This window comes from Triturus cristatus, chromosome 6 (assembly GCF_964204655.1).
Source record: "Triturus cristatus chromosome 6, aTriCri1.1, whole genome shotgun sequence".
NCBI classification, from domain to species: domain Eukaryota; kingdom Metazoa; phylum Chordata; class Amphibia; order Caudata; family Salamandridae; genus Triturus; species Triturus cristatus.
In genome coordinates this window covers 511,366,555-511,384,660 of record NC_140589.1, presented here as the reverse complement: position 1 = coordinate 511,384,660, position 18,106 = coordinate 511,366,555, and the positions used below count along the sequence as shown (strand labels likewise).

At 45.6% G+C, this 18,106-nt stretch overlaps 1 protein-coding gene across 5 annotated transcripts in view; it reads right to left on the bottom strand.

Annotated features, from left to right (window-relative positions):
- The window catches only part of RIMS1 (regulating synaptic membrane exocytosis 1), a 1,904,179-nt gene extending 1,891,324 nt beyond the window's left edge, over nucleotides 1-12,855 (bottom strand). For 3 of the 5 annotated variants that reach the window (XM_085610936.1, XM_085610934.1, XM_085610938.1), the window contains exon 1: nucleotides 12,283-12,846. In XM_085610936.1, coding sequence (XP_085467062.1) covers nucleotides 12,283-12,437 — 155 coding nt within the window. In that variant the 5' untranslated portion in view covers nucleotides 12,438-12,846. Of the gene's footprint in view, nucleotides 1-12,282 lie in introns of all 5 variants that reach the window. The other 2 variants (XM_085610935.1, XM_085610937.1) reach the window with 1 other exon arrangement.
- Between the last annotated feature and the right edge of the window lie 5,251 nt (nucleotides 12,856-18,106).

The window sequence follows — 18,106 nt, the reverse complement described above, 5'->3', positions numbered from 1 at the left end:
AAAGTCACACAAAGGGAGCTAAGGTGTGCCCTGCATATCCTGATGGCCCATCACCAGGCTGATGGGTTTTCCTTGAGCAAGAGTGGTGAAAGGAGTTGTCATTGACACCTGTATAGGGCTATGCCTGTCTTCACACAAAGCTGTCTCCACCCCTGTAGTGTGTCTGGAGCCAGGTCAGGGAAAGGCAGGGTCTGGTGCACTACAAAGACTTTCCTTTGAAGTTGCCTACTTCAAAGGCAGACACTGGTATAAGGACGGGAGCAGTGACACCTTAACTTTAGAACACTTCTGGATTAAGAGGAGATTCTGCCAAGAAGTAGAGCTGAAGAAGCTGTAGCAGAGGAACTGCCACTCTTCTTGTTGCTGTGTTGTGCTGGCCCACTGCTTGCTGCTTTTGTCTTGGCAAGTAAAAGGACTGGTCTTTGTTTTCATCATCCTACTTACCAAGGTTCTCCAAGGGATTGTGTGTGCTTGCCTGCTGTTAAGAAGTCTCAGGGCCATCAAAGACTTCACCGGCAGCCCCTGAACTCCTCTGCTGGGAGTTCTGATCTGACAAGTGGTGCCAATTCCAGTTCTGGGCCTTTGGAGGTAGCTTCTACTGCAAGAAGAGAAGAAACTATGTATCGGTCTTCAGCGCCTTTTTTTCCCGCTGCAAGCTTGCTGTGCGGGTGAAAAACCAACGCATCGCCACTGAGCGGCTGAAGAATCGCCACAGCACCTGTTGTGCAGCTCCAAGAACGCCGAAGCCCGAGCCCTGTGCACTGTGTCTCCGACATCCCAGACACCAGCTACGACTTTGATGGAGGCCCTGCTGTGTGGCTGAAGATTCTACGCATCACCTGCTCATGGCTGGGAAGATAGACGCAGAGCCTGTTTCACGCATTGGCCCCAGCGCGCCCGGGTTTTTCCAGACATCGCACTTGTGAAACAAGTCTTCATCAACGTTGCTCAGCAGTGAGGAACCGAGGTCGCGTGTCTGGACATTGACGCATAACCTCCCCTCACAGTAAGAAACAGGTGCATCACCTCTCCTTACAGTAAGGAACCGACCCATCACCTCCCCTGCGCTACAGTAAGGAACCGATGCATCACCTCCCCCGGGGAGTAAAGAACACATTGCTTTGTTTTCTAATGCCTCACCTCCCCTACGCCTGTTTTTGTCTTTGATTTTGATACATCCCAGGTACTTTGAGCTACAATTGGCACATCTATGGTTTTCTATGACTGAACAATTTTAAACCTTTTAAAAGTGGTATCTTTGCTTTTGTATGTTGGATTTTTGTTATTTTAGTCTTGCTTTACTTAGATAAAACTTGGCTATTTTTCTAAACTGGTGTGGGGTCCATTTATAATGCTTTCACTGTATTACTGTGTGTTTATGAGCAAATACTTTACACATTGTCTCAGAGATAAGCCTGATTTCTTGTGGCAAGCTACCAAGGGGGTTTTCTTAGCAGTGTAATACCCTTAACCTGACTAGAAAGAGGGTCCCTACTTGGACAGGGGCAAACCCCTCTGTAGGCGAGTAGGATCTGCACCTTATGTTGCCCCCACTTTTTTTCTGATGTTTACACTGGTTTCTGGCTATAGTCTGGCTGCGACCCTGCTAATCAGGGCCCCAGCTTCTCTGTTCTCTCTAAACAACTTGGAGTGCATATTAGATGCACTAGTGATTGGATACTGTGGTACCTTATGAGCCCCTAGTATATGGTACCTTAGGTACCAAGGGCATAGGTACTTCACAGGCCTACCAGGGGCTGAAGCATGTATTATGCCACCCCTGGGAAGCAGACTAAATCTGACACCAAAGGCCTGCTACTGCAGCCTGGGTGAGGTAGTGTTAGCACTCCTCACTGAGATATAGGTTCACTATATCTCTACCAACACACACATATAAACCTATCAGTCACCCCTAAGGCAGGCCCTATCAATCCTGAGGGCAGGGTGATTGGTTTCCATGTGAGGGGGTGCCTCTGCCTGAGCAGGGCCCCTCTGCAGCTCTCAGAGTCCATTCTCTGGGGCTGTTTGTGAATGCGGTCAAACCATATACTCTTAAGTGCATTATAACCTCGCGGTAAATGCTAACTCTGGGATGGCTGCATCAAAACATATTGTGTTTGGTGTCAAACGCTTTGGAATCATACCCCCACACCAGTAACTGGTGTGGGAGTATGATCCCCCCCTTCTAGAGGGATAGACATGTACCCACTGTGGAAACACGGTAGAATCCTGAAGAGCCCTGGCATCACAAAATGGATGCCACCAGTCACAGACACTGGGCTGCCCTCCTGCTGCTGACCGAAACTCGCAGTGGAGGAGGCCCAACAATAGGCATCCTGTCACAGGGAGGTGTGGTCACCTCGCATACAAGGTTTAGTGTACTGGGGCTGGGTGGGTGCACTCCTAGAGTGCTTTGAAGTCCTGCACTGAGGGAGCAGTAGGCTCCTCTGTGCATATGCCAGCTCAAACCGGTTCTCTGGCGCGAAACTGGACAAAGGGAAGTGGGTGTAGCCACCCATTCCCCGTACCCTCCCATAGGTGGGTCATAGAGCTAGTCCCTCCCTTCCTTCTAGTAAAAGTTAGGGAACCCTTGCCATTGCAAACTAGATATCCCTGGATGACGCTCTGAAGAAGAATCCTGGACCTTCGATGTTCCACTACCGCTGGAAGACTGAAGAATCTCCCTTGGAGTCAAGGAGTGACTCCCCTGCTTGGCAGGCACCAAAACTTTGAATCAACGGTCGCAAACTTTCCCGCTCCCGCCGGAGTCCGAAGTCCCTGCAGCCCCGGAAGTGGATTTCCTGACTTCTCCAAGGCCATCGTGAGTCCCCAGCGATGCTGAGACAAGTGGACCCCACGAGTGACGAGGAACCACAATACCTGGGTACCGGGCACTATTGTCGAGTGCAACCCCTTCACGACATTCTACGAACTTGACTTGACGAACAGCGCCCGCGGACCGGAATAATTCGTTTTTTCCCCGTTCCACTTGGAATCGCACAGTGATCTTCATGATCACAGGAGACAGGACGATTGCCTGTGACCCTTCACCACACCGATTTTTTAACTTTTAGAAGACAGGAGTCGATTCCCTTAACTGGGAAGCCCAATTTGGAAGAATACTTGCAGTACACCATTGTTACTGCGTGCACACCCGCCCTATGAATCACCCCGGGCCCCGGTAGGCTGTCCCCATTGTCCTTGTCCTGATGAAGACCCGCATTGACTAAGACAGTAATGCCCTCCTGGGTTGAAACGTCGACATATCCCCTGGACCAGTTGAAAGACTCTGTATAAAGACCCATTTATTCAGTCTACAGAACTATTCAAACAGCCGTTGTATTCTGGCCTTTTATCCAAGAAACGTCAATACCACGAAAGTCACTTTGTATATATTACGCACCTCACCACAGCACTGAGCACCACTTGTCACTTTGTCACAAATTACAGTTTACCTTTTGTCGTGACAGCCATGCAAATTAAATGTGGGGATTTATAAATGACTTCTAGAAAGTGAGCATTTATCTGCTCTAAATCTCATTGTGTGCCTTTCAGTTTGACTCCAGTCCATGCTGGAGGTAGGGGGAGCACATCCGTGCATTCCCCAGAGAGAACTTTAAACTTTAGGCATGCAACCGGACCGACAGACCTCTGCCATTTGAGGGTCCGACTGGATAGATTGGAGGGCGAGGTTCTGACACTTGGCTTCTGGGAAGCCAGATCAGGGCCCCACTAAAGATTAAGATCTGCATTCCATGGCCCCATGGCAGACAGGACTGATATTTAGGGGAACCCCTCTGAACACCCCCAACTTCAAAGGCAAACTACAGTATAACTACTGGTGCTATACTTCAGCAGGTTAAAGATACACTTGTGAGGATGTGGGACTGGAGATCCTGGGACTGCGTGGTGTACACGGCCAGAGGAATCTGTTGTGCACAAGGAGGATTACTGCCATTGGAAGGGACCATGCAACCTTCCTGAATTTTAGCTGACCTGGGCTGACTACCTTCTGCTGTGTGGCACTGTGAAGTGTGCTCTAGAAAGCGCTTGTTGTCTTGCCCCCTGTTCTTTTGTGGAGGTTTTAGGGGCATCAAAGGCACCCCGTGAGGGACTCACTCAGTCTACTTGTGACACCTGGAGAGCGCTGCCCTCTTAAGTGCCCACATCATCAACTGGAAATCAACTTGTAGCACGGCGTGAGCGTGGAACTAAGTATTGTGCCTGGAGACCGGATTGCCTTGTGCGGAACCCAAAAAGTACTGCCTGCAATCAAGGAGTGTGGCCCCTGCATCATGGGGCCGCAAAATGCATAAGTGTCTTGTTAGTTGTCTGTGGATTCCCTGGTTGCGGGACCCCGTGTGGCCCACTTTGTCGAAGGTACTGCATCTCGTGCGACCTGTGGGCTGCATGCTCATTGTGTGCTGTGTCTGATACACAGGTTGCAATCTTCAAAGGTGAGGGCGTACCCATAGTAGTGCCTCATTGTACTTCATACGGAACTGCTGAACTGGTGCCTGAGTGTGTGACCGATATTGTCTGGTGCGACCCGTAGCAACACGCACCAGATGTTGTACTCATTTCCAGGGAGGTACGGAATTTTCAACTCTTCATTGTGTGACCCGAATTGTCTGGTTGGACCCATATCAACGCGCACCAGACATTGTGCCTCATTTCCAGGGAGGTACGGAATTTGCAACTCTTCGTTGTGTGTGACCAGTACGGTCTGGTGTGACTCATATCAACACGCACCAGACGTTGGGCCTCATTTCCAGGGAGGTGCGGAGGAACAGATTTGTGTTCCATGGTACCCAGATTGTATGGGTGCTACTTTGATGGATGTGTGTTTGACGGGGTGCCTCCTTCTTCCGAGAGGCTCCCCTGCTTCATTCCTCATTCGTGGATTGTTCCTTTTGTCTCCTCAGTGCTGCAGATTACCTGCCCTCTCCTCATCCAGCCACATGACTTTGTGTTGCCAGGTAGTATTGCCCAGAATGGGCCTGGGTGGTGAGAGGAATTGACTAGGCTATGGAACGCTTCCAAGAGCAATTGGAAGCGAGTCAAGAGACTGCATAACTCCCATACCCATGCTTTTCAGAACTGTGCTGGTGCCGGAAGGCACAGTGTGGGATTCGCTAATTGAACGACTATTGCCCTCAGTCCGCTTCTGCTCCAAATCCCGTGGGTGAACTTCCCAAGTAGTCGCCAACATCGGTTTGTTGACTGTGGCCTAATTAGGTCTGCTACCTACCCTCACCTTCTTCCCTTGTACCCTGAATAAGTGTGAATCAAGCTACGATCAGCCAAGAATCGGGGGGGGGGAGGCTTTCTTTACCTCCAGCCCGTCTGTGAGGGTAGTCAGGGCTAGCTGAATGGTAGAAGAGGGCTTGGGGCATGGGGTCCGCGAATACATTATCAACTAACCCTCCAGATATGAGTTGCACCGCATTACAATGCTGTGAGCATGTGTGTACGAGTGCGCTCCATATGGGCATGCCTGATATCTGTGGAACCGCCTATCAGTGCTGAGTGAGTGTGTGGGAGTGATTGCCGGTTATTAATTACACTGCATTGCAGTGTTGCTTTACATGTTGACTCCCTGCCAAAAGAATACCACCTTTGACATTGTTTTTACACGTGCGGCCTTGGCACATGGTGCTGTTCAAAAGTGTTGTAATAATCTGTATGTAGACATTTCTGACATAGTTGTGATCTGAGGTGCACACTATAACTGTGTGGTATTGAATTATAATAATTGCCAGGGTAGGCCTCGTTCTGACAACGTTTCGCACTGCATAAGGATGCTGGGGTGTTAAAATAGGATCTTCCCCAAGTTTGCATAATACTAATGTCATTTGCACATGGTAGGGCCTAGTACTACTAGTGATATTTCCAAACGTGACTTATGCCCAGAAATACATGATGTTCATGTTGCGTTAGTTAATGTGTGTTGAATGCAAACTGTATTTCCATAAACCACGTGTGAAGTCTCTTTTGTGATGCACAGTGAATTTACTGTGTGAGAGCGCTGTGCCAAGGCTTTACACATTGCCACTGTGATAAGCCTGACTGCTCAGTGCTAAGCTACCCACGGGTGCGTGTGTGTTATACAGGGAGTGTAATGACCCAACCCTGACGGGAGTGGTAGGTTCTGCCTGGTTAGGGCCTCACCTCAGCCAACTAAAATATGTCAGTTCCACAGAGTGAAACAAATATTAGTACAATGAGATACCATTGTGGTCATGTGGGTCATTGAGAAATCAAGCAGATTTCGCAAAAGCTGATATTAATGTGCAATGTCAACTCAGCAATTACTAAGTGTTATCAACCAAAGTTGGTGTTGTGTATAGTAGGCTGCGCAGAAATTGCATTCAATATCATCTTCCAGGAAACTGTGAAGTGCTCTTGACATCTATCTGCTCAAAGACAAAGGTTTTTACATATTTTGAATAAAAGCAATGAATTAGGGCTGTATTATGAGTTTGGTGGTCCAATGGACTGCCAAACTCACTGTGGCGGTGCAGCTACCGAAGCACTGAGGGTCCGACCACCCTATTACAAGTAGGGTGATCAGACAGCCATGCGACCGCTACTCCTGCCAGGGAGCCATGAGCCATGGCGGTCTTGAGGCTGCAATATGCCTGGCAGGCCGCTCCATGCTTCACTTTTCATGGCAATGAGTCAGCCATGAAAAGTGTGGCACTGAGTAAACAAAGGGAGCCAAACAGGACCCGCTTGTGGCTCTGGGCCTAGAGATATATGCAGGGGGGCACATGGTGTGCCCCCCCTGTGTGTATGCACCCCCGGGACCTGAAGGGCATGGACTTGGCAGCCTATGCCTTGCAGGAACTTTCTTTGGCAATCCCATTGCAGTGCCTTTTTTATAGGCACCGCTATGGGACCACAAAGGAACTGCCCGCCAGTGACAAAAAAAGTAAACATCTGGCAGGCGGTGCTCACACAGGTTTGGCTGTGCTGGAGCAAGGCAGTCCCACACCGCCAAACTCATAATAAGGCTACTACATGTATATACATCCACTGCCAGAATTACAACATTGTCAACCACCTTCTTCTCCAGGCTCTCTCAACCACTCTCCTGTTGTACGGTTTCTACAAATTTAGTAGGACTATGCATTAGATCAACAAAACTTCATAATATAGAGGTGGGGTCTTCTTATATCACCAATAAATGTTGGTTCAGCTAGCTCACAGTACTACATCTAAACCTCCAGAGTTGTTGATGTTGTTGGTAAACTAAAACATGATCACTCGTTTTCCCCAAGGAATTCCAAGAAACAGATCTAACCCTTTCGTTTGTCACCTTTGAATGCTTTAGGTGTCACAAAGAAAAGAAACAATAATACATTTTGAAATGTTTACTGAAAAGACCAGATCCTTGACAATAAAACATGAACTGCAATTATTAGAAAGATAAAATATCATTGTCATAAGCGTTATTAGAATGGTGGCAAATGCAAACAATTCAACCATGTTTATTGTTTCCAATGTTAGCCCTAATTATGACTAATGCCCCTATACTAGCAAGAGCATGTTTGGAGTACTCTTCTACCAGACTCTGTTTGAATGATCTAGCCCCATACCTTGGTATAATGTCTCAGGAAGCAAGCCTCAGTGCATTAACAAATGCACTCCATCTGGGTGCACAGCTATTGTCCTTCTTATGATTAAGGTCGAGCCAGCAGAGCAGCATCTCAGTCACAGCTCACAACAGCTTCCATGATAACTCTGGTGTGAAGTTCCTCTCACCAATTTCAACACGGATGCTGTTAAAATAATAAACCACCTGCCTTATCTCATTCTGCTAGAGACGCAGAATAACATCTTTAGTTAGTCTGGAGGAAAAGAGTTGTTTCCTACAAGCATATAATAAAGCAAGGACATCGCATTCTAGTATTTGTGTTCCTGGAACTAACAGTACAGACTACAGAATGTCTACCTAAAATAAAATATAATATATGTGACATTTTCTATTGTTAGTGAAAAACATGTTCAACCCACCATCTTAAAAAGATGCCAAGACAAAAGGGAAAACTAAAATGGAAACCAAATATAATCTCTATAACACCCCTTTCTCCTCCTTTGTTTTTCTGTCCTCTCATTTCTTCATGTATTAGTAAAAAAACATTCTATTTTGTCAAACTGATGGCACACTAATGTCTTTAATTTATGTTACCACAACATTATCTACACGATAATGCATGGAAATTATCGGCATACTTGGATATTTCACAATAACCAGCTGGTCCCAGCGAAACAATAAATTAACTATCTTGATTCTTTTCTCATGTTGTGTACTATGTATAATGATTGATAGTGGGTTACTTGAGTGGTGGCGCATTTAGGGAATGGAGGAAACTCAAGTTTTACATTTGAAATTGCATAGAGGCACACTTCAATGTTTGTTGGGGGAATGGTTTTGACAGTTAAGTGTGAACAAGACTTTAGAAAAGGGCAGTACATTCTACATGCTTTGGCATGTATTTATATAATGTTATTTTTTTCACCCATTCTTTCACTCTTCCTCCGTCAGGTAATTCACTCTCACTACATCAGGTCTGTTTTTGACTGGGGACTCATAAAATGTCAGGTCTTGTTCAAATTATTCACAAAATATATTCAATAAATGTATGTATATTATATTCCTATAGCACAAACCTATCCAAAAGGCATAATATGCATGGAGGAGTTTGATATTTCATTGCGGAGCGTCTACTATATGTCTTTGTATTAAAAAAAAAGAAAGAAATGTGCCATATATGTTTTTGTGGCAAACAAATGTAAATACAAATACACTGAGAAACACCTCTGCCCTAACTTTTAAAAGTATTTCTATTCATAAAAATGTATTAAGTCTATTTTGTTTCTATGCCCAAACTAAAGGCGGTGTTCGAACTATGAATAGTGAAAATCTGCCTCACACAATCTCTTCTCTGAATGTGAATAAAAGATGTTTTAACAGAAGAAAAAGTATATTTTATCGGTTTTATCTAGTAGCAGATCTTATATCAAATCCTCTGACCTCAGCTAAGAGATCAGGAGCACTAAAGGCTTGATTTAGAACTTGGAGAACTTGCTGAACTAGGATTAGAAATTTAGAGAGTGTGTACTAGCTCTTCTGCCCCTGGGGCCCTCATTGGTAGTGTAAGCCCCTCCTTTCAACCCTATATGTTTTCTGTACATTTCTAATGATTCTGGGGGGCACATATTCTATGTATCACCGTTGAGATAGACATAGCACTATTTCCCAATTAAAGATGCTAAGCTGACGAGTCTTGTTTTCTTGCATCTTTGCATCAACAACTCAAGCAATCTATTTTCCAAACTGCAAAAAAGGCAGTGGGCATCACTAGCAAGACACTGCAAGGTTATGTGATATTCCTTGACTGACTCTCTCAGTACATCCAAAACCAGTACCAGTGTATTATCCCGAGGCTGAAGACCAGTGCAGGCCCTGCATTCAAGAGCTGCGCTTTGGAAAGGATGCAGGCTTTTGAATCCCCAAACTATGCTGGGCATAGCTGCAGAACAATTGACGTATAATCAGACAGATATGTTGAATGTTGTCGAAAGTGTTGTGATGAATACTACTTCTTCCATTGTATTGTATTGTATTGTATTTATAAAGCGCCGGAATCAGCCCCGAAGGGGTATCTCCGCAACAAAGTAGACAAAGAAGACAAAATACAGGTCAGGCACAAATCAGTCCCAGAATAGTTCAGTCTTCAGGAGTTTCCTGAATCGAAGAAGACTGGGGCATTTGCGCAGGTCCTCGGGCAGAGTGTTCCAATTTTTCGGAGCAATGTATTCAAAAGTTCTGCCTTCTGTTCATAATTTCCTGTAGCGGGGACAACAAGCAAACCTTTACCTTCAGATCTAAGAAGCCTGCTCGGATGGTAAAATGTAAGTTTGTCTGCCAAATAGCTAGCACTCATACCATAAAGCACCTTATGAACGAGGCAGCAGAGTTTAAACTTGATTCTCTGGCGAATAGAAAGCCAGTGGAGCTGTCTCAGCAAAGGCCGAGAGGAGGTACGTGGAGGCATTTCGAGCGGCAACATTCTGGACTATCTGTAGTCTACTTAAAAGAGATTTGTTTGCTGATGCTAAAAGAGCATTCCAGTAATCAAGTCGGCCAATGACAAGAGCCATGTATTAGCCCATTTGAGATATGAAGGGTGTGGGGCTTAAATCCTACCTTTGCCAAACTGAGGAACACTTACCCAATGCCATGGATTTCTTCCCACCCTATCTGTCAAGTTTGAGAAAAGAGCTATTTCATGCCAAGACAAGGGAGATGGACAAATCAATAACTTATCTGGACAATGTTTCCTCCAACACATATTTTCTCCTGATTGGTAGACACGTCGGTAGTATACCGTTGAAATACGGTAAACACTGATCAACGAACGCATCTATAAAAAGTTACATTTTCTTGCAATAGTTTTAACATTATACTGAGATACAGCCTTGTAAGAAATGTATAGTACATCAAACAGCAACGCTGCTTCCGAACTGTTGTGCTGCTGGCAAGATGCATCAACCCCTGTGCAAAACATACTGTGCCGCGTAAGAACCACAAAATGAATAATTAATGAGCTTGATTGAAACAAACCCCCATGCAGGAGGACAGAGATACATGTTTGGATTCTTATCATACGGGCACGTATGACTGCTTGTATTTCTGGTCAAATGTTTCAAATGTTTTTACAACTGTGGTGATGCCAATGTAAGACACGGTCCTCCTGTAACACTCCTCTCCGGCTCGGGTAGAAGCCGCTCGCCATCAGGACCACAAACAGGCGAGAGGATACCCGGCTGCTGCGTCTGACACGATGCTGTGAAGCAGCCACACCCGATGTGCAGCTTGCTCACTCGCAGCCTCCAGCCACTGACTGCCTTCATTCCTCCTTTCCTTCATCCACGTGTCTCGCCTGACTGTGGTTTTACCGCATGGACAGACCAATCACGCAGGCCCCGTCGTGAAGTGCCTCAACTACCGAACCCAATGGCTTGTGAGAGGCCTTGCTCGTACACCCTTATGGGAGCAACAGCGGCTTAGCGGTACATCTGGTGTGCAAGGCTGGGTGGGGCAGGGGCAGGGGCAGAGGCAGGTCAGCTAGCACGCTCGTATCACTGGCCACGACTATAGCCTATGCTGCTTCAGTAACAGAGTGGGGGTCAGCTGCAGAATTTCAAGTTGGAAAAGTTTCTAATCCTGACGGTGGGGCTGGCCAACTTGAGCAATCAGGACGCACACCTGGCCTGTATATCCTGGTGATCAGAATCAAACTGCCGGTCATCCTTACCTTCGTTCAGCCATATACTTCCGACATAGGAGTAAGGGAGACACAGACACAGGAGTGAGGGAGGAGGGCGTGCCGGTGGGGACTGGTCTGTCAGTCACACACAACATCAATGGGAAATGAGACTGCACACAAATTTGGGGGCTGCGGTTGCACTCATACGATGGCATCTATCGAAGAGGAGGGTAGACTGATCGTGGTGATGAACTGCATACAGTGGCCCTGTCTGGGACGAATGTGGATGGGCAGAAGGCTTCACTAGCTATTTGAAACAAGTGTCGTGCAGAGCCTGCACCCCGTTCCAACGCCAGGAGCACGAAATATACCCTGTCTCTGCCCTAAGGTGTGGTGAGGGGAGAGAGGAGGGTCTGTGACAGGCCCAAAGCCCCTAGTGGAACCCTTAAGACACAGAAAGCAGCCCATAGAAATAGCGGCGTGGCAATGCATATTTCTACAGAGCTGAGAAAGGGAGTGACATCAGCCGTCAGGTGCCATGCTCGAAGGGACAAAGATGGCACAGCCCACAATGACGTATACTGCAATCAATGACATCACTAAAACTGGTACATCAGCCAGAAAAACCGAGGACGGGCAGCATTAGTACTGCTCTAACACCTCATGCAAAATACATCCTCTAGTGCACCGCATCGAACGACTCCTAATAAAAATCCACATCGTTATTACTGTGGAGTAACTATTAGAGGGCACTCCCTACAGAACAACGTGAGGAACACACCTAATGAACATTCCCTATAACCCCTATCCTGTAGAGCAAACCCTGTAATAATGAAAAGTGTCCCGGTTACCCTCGTGGAACACCTTCTTGCACACCTCTTATATAAGAGCATCGATATGGCGCCCCCAAATCATCCCCAATATGCACTCCTATAGATGCCACCTTCCCTACAAGAATTCTCCTGTTCACACGCACACACACACCGGTGCTGGGGGCGCTTACTTGAGCATGGCCTCTTCTTTCTCCTCCTCCTGCTTCTGCCGGTCCATGACTGCCATGATGATGCTACGCTCCTCCTCGGTCAGGTGGCTCAGGTCAGGGATCTCGGGGGCCGGGCGCGGGCCCTGCACCAGGGGGGCCCCCAGGGACGAAGACATACTGAGCGCGGCTGCCTCCGCCCTCCCCCGGTGGGAGCTCTGCTCAGGACGCTGGGCTCCCGCTGTGTGGCGTCTCTGCCGGGCTGCCTGTCGCCCCTACGCTCATGCTGGCCCGCCAAGGACAGCCTCTAGGAACGGGAGCCCCTGATAGTGGGGCACTGGTATAGCCAGGTTCGAGGCCGCGGGGGCTATCCCGTGGTCTTTAGGGTGCGAGCGGCAGGTTGTGATACTGTGCGGAGATACTGGGCTACGCCGCTGTTCGCACGGGCACCGCCTCCAGCCGCTGCCTCTCAATGGGAGCCACCAGCAGCAACGTTCCATCCGCCCGCCCCGCCGGCTCTGACTCGAGCCCAAGCACGCGCCTCCACAGCGCGTGCCAGTCGTACGTTGTCACTCTTACAGAGAGCGCGCGCCGTGCAAGACAGCGAGTTCACGCGCCTTGAATTACAACTGTTCTCGGGCGGGGCAGTGTCCTTGCTGCTTGCCATTTTGGGTACAGGCTTAGTGTAACCATTGGCCAGTAAAAGGTCAAATGTTCAAGCAGGGTAGGTCATATTATGAAATATCATTAATAGTCTGCATGTAGGGTTGGCGGACTGTTTCTGTTCTTTCGATTTCGAGAAAGGTGCATTCGCTTACATATTCAATGATCATGAATGACCGTGTCCTTCTCATACAGATTTGTGCAGCTTCGTTGGCCATCTTGGACAGTAGTGGCGTGTCATAATCCTCCACGAGGATGTGGTAAAGAGTCGTCAAAAGTTGTAATTAAAAAGAAAATGCGCCTGAACAGGATTTTGATTTTGGTAATTTACTTTGTTAAATGACATTGAATTTAACATTTGTTTACAAGGAGTACTACAATATGAATTAGTTATCATGATTATGAGTTCGAAACAATAAGACGTTTAACGCACAGTTGCTTTCCTGTTGCTGCTCGCTTGAACCTGAAGTCGCTAATGCAGTTTACACGACTAACGTGCCCCCGCCCTTCTCCCAGGGGTTTCGAGAGGCTCCCAGTAACCTCACAGGTAAGCTCGCAGACCATCGTCCTTTTTTTGTTTCCTTTGAATGTAGAGTAGTAGAATCAGGAGCTGTGTGCGCGCCTCGCCCCTCCCAGGTTACGCGCTGGATGCTCTAAACACTGTTGCTGTCGCGTGCACGCTATTTCAGCACCGTGGATAGCTCCAGTCCGTTCTGCAACCTTACCAGTTTCACTTGCAGCCACAAGTGAAACGGGACAAGGTTTTGGGGATGCTCATTTTGTCCGTAGATCGACCTAGCGTTACACGTGACAGCGGTGCGTTCATCACTGCCTGAAAACTTCAAATACATTCAAAACTTTCTGCTTGTCTCTTTCACGTCAGTCATCTCATATCGCGAGCTGAGTCATATTTTTCTGTTATGTAGATTTTTTCTTCTTTGTGATTATTATAATTATTATAATAATAATTATCATTAATATTATTATTTTATTATTATCACTGTGCAAAACCTGAATAGAAACCTGGCCTTAGTTTACTTATTACATTCTAGTTGGTCTAGTTGTAACAACACTACTCCCATGTGACAAGAACATGACATTCCAACTGATTGAATTGTGGCGACACAATGCCTTCTGCCAAAGCCAGCAGGCAGTGTGAAAGTAGCTTCTTGAGCAGAAAACCAGCTGTCTTAAACAACTCATGAAATGTAAAACATACTTCATCAAAATAGAAACATGTGTTCACCATAGCTGTACTTGCTTAATAGCTTGTAAGAAAGACGCGATGGACAGAGGCCAAAACAGCAAAACTACATCAACTGATATGAACATTTCTAAATTTAGGAACAGTGAGCAAGATAAAACCGGAACATTTGAGGTGATGAATTGAAGAATAAGTATATGTTCTTAAATAGTCCGATGAACTGCGAGCAGGACTTTGAGTTTCTGAGTTTTTATTTAAATGCTTTCATCAACGTTTGCCTTTTACACTATGCTTTAAACAAATATTTTGAGGCAAAAATAGATACACTATAATAAAATGCACGAAAATACCTACATTCCCCTTTGCATTTCAAACTCACAACCGTTTAAACATTAAAATGAAATTCAATACTTAACTGTAACCGATATTTCACGTCAGAGCCCAAACAATTCTACCTGGAAATCTACACAGTGTAAGGCCAGGTTAGTTTTCAAAGTGCATAACAAAACAATTTACTATGATTTTGGCATCCCTGCACGCGTCTATAAAAAATAATATTGGTCATCTTTTGTAGTCTTTCTTTAAAGATCTCTGGGAGGATTTTGAATAAAGCTCAGTCTTCAATAGACAGCCAATGTGACCTATTTGAAGAAGGGTTTTAATGACAGAACGTTGGGAAGCCCGTTCACACGCGGGCAGCAACGTTTTGAAGTGAAATGAAGAAGACGTTTAAGCAACCTCCGATATAATGCATTACCATAGGCAAAAAACAATTATTCCTGTTATAGCCAGTCGTTTATCATTTTTCTTTAAATAAGGCATAACCTTCTAAAGGCCGCGCAAGTGAAATGAAAATGACAAGGCACCCGAGGGTATCTGGGAGAACATAGTTGAGCCTGCATCAAATTGGGCTTCTCAATTGCATACTCTAGCTAACAGGGTGAAGGTGGAGGCACGGTTGTAGTGTATGAAAGTATTAGGCAGACGCCCATTATGGTTAAAGAATTTATTGACGTCTTCTGGAATACAAGCAACAAAGGTACTCTATGAGAAGGCGTGGGTCCCCCTTTCTTATTGCCTCCCCTAGAGCTCCCAGTGGGATCTTTACTCCTCATACAAATCAGACAATTACAAGATATGGTATATTTAGTATAATGAATGGCACATATGCTTCCAAATTATACATTGTCATGGTTGTTGAAGTTTTGTGCGATTAGAAATATATATGTGCTAAGTAATACGAGTTATTTGCAACCAAAACGAAAAAGCAATGATGTGTATAGTTGTTTTTATGGCCTAATGTTTACTAGACTTTAATTAGGCCTCAACTTCATTTTGTAACACATGCCTGCTGACTTCATAATATCACTGTGTGTTTATATTTCTCATCGACAGCCTACACAGCAAAATATGTACCGTTTATTTTGATGGAATGTTGTTCTTAAAGAACTCTCTGTCGGAAGCCTGAAGACAGTTTCCACGGCTCTTCCTGCTTGCATACTGTATTGCATTAATTCATGAGACTTTTTGTTGTTCATGCAAGTAGTTTGTTCTGACCCCTCCGGATGACATTAGGTCCATAAATCTAATCATTAGTCATATAGTGGGATAGTGTAAGGATGTTAGTTTATTTGATGTTTTCAAAGATTGACATATGATTTGCTGATATGATGTCACTTTTGCATGCACCATGCTGACATTGGGGTTTCCATAATTTTATGGCATGACACGGAGGCCAACATTATGCAAATCTCCTTTATTGCCACAACTCAGCAGTAACAATGAAGAGAATTTAGAACTTTAAACAACATTCCATTATAGTATATAGAGCATGAGCAAACATACATCTTCCTTCTTTGTTGCTGCTGCTCAACAAGATAAGTACCCTCAATTTATTCGTGCTTATACAATGTAATGTGTTATATCCTGAGTTCAATGCTATTCATGCCCTGCCTGTAGAATCTTACTGTGATGACATGTCTTAGAATGTTATGAGCCAATTGTTCACAGTTGACAGGGCTGAGCAGCATGCTGGCTGCTCCTGGTGGGGTCTGTTGTATCATCTTGAATAAAGCTACCTGAAACTCATCACTTGTACCTGACTCAATCACTACAATATGTTTACCAGCCTGTATTTGTTTATCACAGAACTGGGTCCTATTGACCCTACTATGCGATAACTCTTGCCTAAAATGTCTCTTTTGAAGACCTTAATTTAGACATTACTTGTGTATTTTTCACTATTTTCCTTTCTTTTACTTTCCCCCTGAGTCTCTTAGACCCTTAAAATTCTGCCTTTCTTGGGCCTTTGTTTGCGCATGCGCCGCGCTTATCTATTATTAATAAGCCTTACCGCTCACTTTCCTCCATGCGTCCTTTGAAAAATAGATGCAATCGCTAGGCGTTGCCTGGCAGCGCTTTGAGCGCGAGCCAGGCCTGTCAACTGAGGCGCATACCTGCCTCCTTTGCCCCGAGCCCTGCGGCCTACCGTGATGTCTTTGCGGCCGCCCAGGCCTTACTCCAGACTTCTCCGTGTGCTCCCGGCTGGTCTCCCGGCTCCTCTAAACACGCAAGCAGTCTTTCTTCCCCACCGTGATGCGCATTTCAATCGCGCATCGCGGGGAGGGGAAAATTAAAGGAATGGACATAGGGAACAACCACGCACATAAGAAATGTGTGGTTGTCATAACTACAGCAAGCAACATTTGGCAGTTGCTGCTGTTACACCAACGTGATCGGCTTACATTTCACACAGATATTTTTACCGGCTTTCCCTTCCTCGGCTATAATTAGAAAATGAACCCTTTCCACCTCCCCCAATTATTACCTCTGCCCCGGTCTTTAAAAAAAAAAGGTCTGATAACCTACATAACTCTATATTAACCCCTATTCTGCATAAAAACAAAATAAAAAAACAGGCAAAGGAAGACCATTATACCTGATTTAGTATATCAATTATATATTTCCCCCACAATGTCTCTTAATACAGATTCTAACCTTGAAGGTAAGCTTGAATCAATGGTCTCTAAGGCCATGGATAAAGCCATGGATTCTTTTAATGAGACAATTAATAAAAAATTTGAAATGCTGTCAAGGGCATGGCCCACTACCAGTACCGCGCATACTTTTGCCGCAAAAGAAGGGGCAGTTAAGGCCCCAAAGAAAAGAGCCGCAACAGAACACCCTGTTGATACTGCTAAAAAAACTAGGAAAACAAGGAAAACACATGATTCATGCTTCTCTGGCGGTGACGAGAATGATGAATCGGGCATCACAGAAGGGCGACAAACAAACTCTGAACCCCCTTTACACATTGACAGAGACGAGCAGGATGAAGCAGAGGTAGATCTCTCCTGTTCATCAAACTTTGACTCGGAGGATGAGAACATAGGAGACAAAACACAGAGAGGCTCTGAAGAGGCAAACAAGACCGCAGGCTCAAAAATGGGCATTACCGACTCCTTCGGGGAGAATATGTTTGATCCCTTAATCAAACACCCTTTATCCCCAGAATGGTTCTCTTCCCAACATGTAGCAGACTACATTACCTTCTGGCTCAGGAAAGAAATCCCTCAGGAAGTCAGATCAAGACTGAGGTCTGAGTGCCCGTGCCCATACCTTCCTGATAAAATTGCTATGACCCCTGAACTTGACCCTAAGGTCGTGGCTTTTATAGCCAACGTGCCAAAGACCCTAGGAAAGGGATTGACAAGAGCCTAAGATCTTGTCAAGACCGCCTCTTGGACACAATTGGCACAATAGCAACATTTTTGGAACTAGCCGAAAATGCCTATGTTGAAGGGACACCTATAGACCCTAAAGAATTACGCCAGTGGGTCCAAAGGACAATTTGCCTGATTGGCAACGCTAATACTGCTATTTCTAATAAACAGAGAAAAGGAATTCTCCTGAAAATTGACCCAAAACTAATTGAGCTAGCGAATAAATAAGGAGAACCCTCTTCTCAAGGACTCCTCTTCG